This window comes from Rutidosis leptorrhynchoides, chromosome 1, assembly GCF_046630445.1.
Source record: "Rutidosis leptorrhynchoides isolate AG116_Rl617_1_P2 chromosome 1, CSIRO_AGI_Rlap_v1, whole genome shotgun sequence".
NCBI lineage: Eukaryota > Viridiplantae > Streptophyta > Magnoliopsida > Asterales > Asteraceae > Rutidosis > Rutidosis leptorrhynchoides.
The window spans coordinates 364,744,040-364,750,326 of record NC_092333.1 but is presented as its reverse complement, the minus strand read 5'-3'; the positions used below and the strand labels follow the sequence as shown (position 1 = coordinate 364,750,326).

General features: G+C 32.5%; 1 protein-coding gene across 1 annotated transcript; it reads right to left on the bottom strand.

Annotated features, from left to right (window-relative positions):
* Positions 1-874: 874 nt before the first annotated feature.
* Positions 875-3,772, bottom strand: LOC139900344 (uncharacterized). The gene is made up of 7 exons (XM_071883124.1): positions 3,445-3,772; positions 3,146-3,339; positions 2,484-2,817; positions 2,227-2,293; positions 1,850-2,133; positions 1,666-1,733; positions 875-1,558 (listed from the first exon to the last, which is right to left on the bottom strand). The coding sequence occupies exons 1-7, from the start codon at positions 3,770-3,772 to the stop codon at positions 875-877; spliced, it is 1,959 nt and encodes a 652-aa protein (XP_071739225.1).
* Between the last annotated feature and the right edge of the window lie 2,515 nt (positions 3,773-6,287).

The following is a 6,287-nucleotide window of genomic DNA, read 5'->3' as shown; positions in this document are numbered from 1 at the left end:
GGGAGAAACGTTAAATTGCCAACCACCAGCTCAATGTGTTGGAAAGCCACAACCATTTGAGCACTGATGATATAGCATATGTCATCGTGACTATACCACGAGGAACTTTTTGGGTGACTTATTTAAATTTTAAGTTATAATATTGATTACCCTTTAATTATATTTATTATTAAGAAATCATTAACAAATTTTTGACTGATATATATTTCAATTGTTATTTAGGAGCTGCCTGAGGAGTTGAATCAACTAGAACAGCTGAGACGCGATTGTAAGTAAGATTGCTTCGATCTGGATGGGAGAACCCATAAATTTGGTTTGAAACAAGCAAGAGGTGTAACAAATAGGAAGCTGGTAGTGTATTCAGGCTGGGTGACTTTTAAAGGGACGAATCGGTATCTTACATGTGAAAAATGTTTGATTGGGTTCTCTCGTATGTTAGAAAAGTTTTTTGTTGTCCTTGATGTACAAAAGGGTATTAATGTAAAACTTGTTTTATGTTTGAATTGTATAAATTAATCGTTTCTTGTTGTTTAAATCATATAGTTTCAATACTTCTCATTTGACTGCCAATAAATACAAATCACTTAAGTTGCACCTGCAGTATTTATTCTGTACAATAATGGCCATTACTATATGATGATAACGAATATCTTGCATGTACAAAATTACAACACAAATTCTGTTTTAACAAAGTCGGTCAAAATAACAACTAATAGAGAAGTATTTATTCTGGACAATCATGCCCAATACGAATCAGTTAAAATAGCATGTATGAGTAAATACATGTAATATTCTACCATATAGAAAATTACAACACAAAATCTGTTTTAACCAACTGACACAATGTGAAAAACAATATAGACGAAAGTCCATATCATGAAGCCTCTTCAGCAAAATTTTCATCTAGTGTTTCAATTTGTAAGGTAGTATTTTCAACAACAGTCCCCTCTAAATCCCTTCTAACCATTTCAATATCCACATCCACATCTTTATCAGGACCCGTAGACGTCGCACTTTGTAAAAGCATTTTGACGTCAACATTTGTTTGCTCATCCATGTCATATGAATCCCTAGGCGTTGTCTTGATAATGACCTTCCATCCCTTGTGAACACGATCTTTGACATAAAACACCTGTTGTGCTTGACTTGCTAATATGTATGGCTCTTTATCAGGCTTCACACCTACAAAATTGAGTAGAGTAAATCCATTCTCATCAACTTTTTTTCTTGAACCATTAGAAATCCAATCACAGAGGAACAAAACTATTTTATTCTCAACAGAATACTGCAGCTCAATTATCTCTTTTATAACCCCGTAGTATGTTACATCTCCAGTGACAGTATTGTTATTTCTAGTGCTCGAGAAGCTTCTTGTCAGGGCCTCAAGAATAACACCACTATTCTGGGTTTTTCTTTTCTTTTCAACAACTTTTATGTGAAAACGGTAACCATTTACGATAAATCCTTTATATGTTTTGACAAATTCACATGGGCCATTTGCCAAGTGCCTTAGGTCATCTGTAATGATATTATCCCCTATCTTATCCAGATGTGTAACCTGAAATTGTGCAACATATTTTTAAAAAACTGCTATTTACCAATTGTTTGAAGGTTTGAAAAGATTAGTCCTTACATGTTTGGCAAACCACGAGCGAAAAGTCTGACTGTGCAAGCGCTCCAGCTGCTACTTACGAAATTTTCAATTCTGATCACGTAAAATTTGCAGATGTTCTCTGCATTGTATAAATATAATGATGAAAGCGTGTAAGGTCAATTGAGAAAATAATATAAACTGCGAATTAAACAATATTTAATAACGTTACTCACGTTCTAAAAGAATCTAGTTCACTACAATTGAACAACACATAGGAATGTGCTTTATCCAAGGTCTCAAGGTCTAACCGTGTTGCCACTGTAGCACCAATGGGTCTACCAGGCATTGAAAATATAGGTAAGACATCCTCTTTACCACCGTCATCGTAGTTTCTACTTTTCTTATTATGTATCCTCTCGACATCACTGGATAAGTACAGTGAACAAAATGCCAAACACTCCTCAGCTAAATATACTTTGGCAATTGATCCTTTAGGTTTAGCCTTGTGTCGCACGTATGATTTTAAGGTACCTAAATACCTAGATGATCAGCAAGTATGTATGATCATGTTAGCAATAAAATATTAAAAAAAATTACATCAATATAGTAATGACCAAATTATAAATGCACACCTTTCTGTTGGATACATCCAACGGTAATGAACTGGTCCCCCTTGTTTGGCCTCAGTAGCAAGATGAACTGAAAGATGAATCATGATATCAAAGAATCATGGAGGAAAAATCATTTCTAGCTCGCAAAGTATTTTTCCAATGTCAATTTCCATTTGAACTAAATCATAAGGATTTAGAACCTTTCAGCATAGTTGTATGTAGTATCGACATAGGTTCATCACAACAGAACGCACTTTCTTAGGTAATACATTTCGTACAGTAACTAGAAGCAGATGCTGCATCAAAATGTTTATCGTGGCTTTTAAGTCCCGACAGTTTCGGGGGTTTTTGTTGAACGCACCTTGAGATATTAGCTGAATATCCATCTGGTACTTTCACCCCCATAAGAATCTCACAAAATAGTTCTTTCTCTTTTTTATCCATTGTGAAATATGTAGGCGGCATATACACTTTTCCATTTGGAAGGGGTGCAGGGTGAAGCTCAGCTCTGATTTTCATTTCTTGTAAATCACGACGTGATTTTAAATGATCTTTGGTTTTTCCATCAAGATTCAATAGCGTTCCAAGGACACTGTCACAAACCATTTTTTTCTGTATGCATGACATCTAAATTGTGACGTATTAAGTTATCTTTCCAATATGGTAAATAAAAAAAAATACTTCTTTTCTTCCAGTTATATGGTAGGGTTGGGTTAGTCTTCACAAGTTTTCCAAACTTAAATTCTCGAATACCCTGGAGCTGATCTAGAACTTGTTCCCCTGTTAAGCCATGGGGTTGAATTTCAAATTCTTTCGTGTCATCAAAAGATTTTCTTTTTTTACGAAAAGGATGCAAAATTTCCAACTATCGACGATGTGCCATGTATATATGTTTCGAGCAGTGCTTTAATCGTCTCGATTTGGTATGCTTATGACATACGGGACAAGCATATTTACCTTTGGTGCTCCAACCCGATAAATTCGTATATACAGGAAAGGCGTTTATTATCCATAACAAACTAGCTCGCATATTAAAGGTGTTCTTTATTGATGCGTCATAAGTCTCTACTCCAGTTTCCCACAACTCCTTTAACTCCTCAATTAAAGGTTGTAGATAGACATCTATATCATTACCTAAAGCCGATGGGCCAGGTATAAGTAAAGTTAAAAATAAATAAGGTTTTTTCATGAACATCCATGGATACAGATTATATAGCATCAAAACAATAGGTCATGTACTATGTGAAACATTCATGTTTCTAAAAGGGTTAAACCCATCACTCGCTAACCTAAGCCTGACATTCCGAAGTTCCCTAGCAAAATTAGGATAGGTATGATCGATTGTTTTCCAAGCTGGTGAATCTGCAGGATGTCTCATAAAACCATCTTTAGTGCGACTATCTTCATGCCATATTATGGCCACATCAGATTCAGGTGACATATACAACCTTTGCAACCGTGGTATGAGCAGAAAATAAGGCAAAATCTTTGCTCCTTTCTTCTTTTCTTTATCATTCGTGGTTGACTCATCATCTGAATCACTTTCATTTTTTTTATACGTTGACATTTTACATATATCACATTCTGTTTTGTCCTTTTTATCTTTCCGGTACAACATACAACCGTTAGGACAAGCATCAATTTCTTGATAACCAAGTCCAAAGTCACTTATTATCTTCTTTAGTTAATATGTTGACTTTGGTATGGATGCTTCTGGGAAGGCCACTCTTAAAATATCAAGCATGATGTCAAAAGCCTTGTCACTACATTTACCAATACACTTGATATGATATAGCGTAACGATAAAGGAAAGAGCAGAGAACTTTTTACACCCAGGGTATAGTTCTTTCACAACATCTTTCAATCTATTATAAAACCTTTTCTCATGTATATGTGGTATAGTATCTGTTTCCTTTTCGTGGCTGTTATCATCAAATTCAGTTTCTTGGTTGTTATCATCAAATTCATGGAAGTAGTCATTCAGCAGTCCTTGCATTTTATCTTCAAATTCAGTTTCTTTGGTATCCAACATAGGCTCATAAATTCTTTTAGACACATAAGGATCAAATTTATAACCTTTATAAAAATGTCAATAATCAAATGATTTTTAGCAGCTGCACAACCTACCCACATCTGATTACCACATTTTACACACGAACATAGTATCTCACCATTTTTACCTTTAGTAGAAAACATATGATCAAGATAATTAACAAGACCTTCTTGGTATGTTTTCGATGCTCTTGAGCAACTCATCCAACTCGTTGCCATGCTACACCTGAATTAAAAAAAGTTACAAATTTTTAACAAAATATTCATTGAACACTAGACTAGTTGATCAGATATTCATTAAACAACATTCACAAATATTAATTGATATGATGTATATATGTAATATCACATAATATTGATTAAACATTCATTCATATATTCATATATACAAAAAACTACATGAACATATTCATTAATCATTATTCTATACATAATACATAATACAAATACATATACATATACATGTGTAATCTATTTGACATTAAACGAAATAATTTAAACAGAGACACAAAGTAACCTTGTAAATTGGATTTCTGGATGGAATAATTTCGTAAGTGATAGCTTCTCTTGGTTTCTTTCCAACTCACATAGAAATAGAATATAGATCTGTAATGCCCAGTAAAACACAATGAATATCGATAAAAAATTATATATCGATTCCAACTCACGTACCAATAAGTCAGGTAACTTCTTAAAATAAGTTCGTTTGTTTCCTTTTTATTAGCAGATAATATTGGTGACAATCTAATTTGATTATATTATCCTATACTTTCCATTCGTATGTTTGAAAAATATAATTAGTAAAAAATACATACTATTAACTTATCATTCATATTAATCATATATTAATATTTAATATACATATCATATCATCGTATTATAATTATACATATACAGGTCAATTTAATTATAAATTTGCTTAGTTATGATTATGAACATTTATATATTCATCAATTATGAATGAGCAATACAATTGGTAATTATGAGGTGATCAAATCGAAATCTAAGATTAAAATAGGTATTATGAGGCGAAATTATCATAAAAGGGTAAAATTGTCATTAAAAGGCAAAATTATCATCAAATGGTAAATGGGTAACTCCAATATCGAAATTGCATGAGATATCTCATGTATATATTAGCTAAATTGAGGCCAGTTTTTCATATTTTCCTATAAGCCACCAGAGGTTACCTTTTATGGGCTCCATGATCCGATGAGAACGACAATGCACAATCATTTTATAATCCAATAATAACCAACATTTACCCTTTCATATAATATTGCACGATCGGGTACACTGCCCGTAAGTGTAATGTGTAGTTTTATGGTTTAAGGTGAAATCTTCATTATATGGTGAAATCATAATCAAAGGGTAATTTGATCATTAGTTACTAAATTTATAATCAAGTATTATATAGTATAACCAAGTATTATGCTATGTATATTTGGTCATATATGTAGTTAATTCCTTTTAGATACATATATGAACTTCATATTTATTCTGCTAGCTAAACACCACGAAAACATTATAACATGATCTTTTCTCGATAAGATAAATAAGAAGAAACAAAATACAATAGGCAATCCCGGACATCGCTCGAAACCAGTAAACTAAACCTAACGACTTTATACGTTAAATTATCATCTAAGAGTATATTGTTAATTATGAGGTTATTAGATTATCAAGAAATGGTAATTAATTAGTTACTATGAGGTTTTTCAAATTTTCGGCATATAAGGTTAAATTAGGCATTATGAGTTCAAATTATCATCAAACCGGTAAAATTATCATTTAATGGTAAAATTATCCTCAAAGGTTAAATTAGTCATTATAGTACTTTAACAATTTTGGTTGAGTGGTGCCTGAAATATGATATATTTTACATTTTTCAATATACAATAAAGGATAGCCAGTTGTATCAGTAGAAGGTAGTTTGCAATAAAGTTCGATATTTAATTACATACATGTTAAGCAACGCTTAATTACATATACGGTAGTTTAATCAAGTAATCTTAACAACGTTGCCAATT

Bases quoted from the DNA above. Each gene is read 5' to 3' on its own strand.
- LOC139900344 (XM_071883124.1), bottom strand. From the start codon at position 3,772: ATGTCAACGTATAAAAAAAATGAAAGTGATTCAGATGATGAGTCAACC. The intron at 3,340-3,444 runs GTACATGACCTA...CATCGGCTTTAG, and splicing joins AAACATGAATGTTTCACATA to GTAATGATATAGATGTCTAT. The intron at 2,818-3,145 runs GTATGTCATAAG...TCATGCATACAG, and splicing joins AAGGTAAATATGCTTGTCCC to AAAAAAATGGTTTGTGACAG.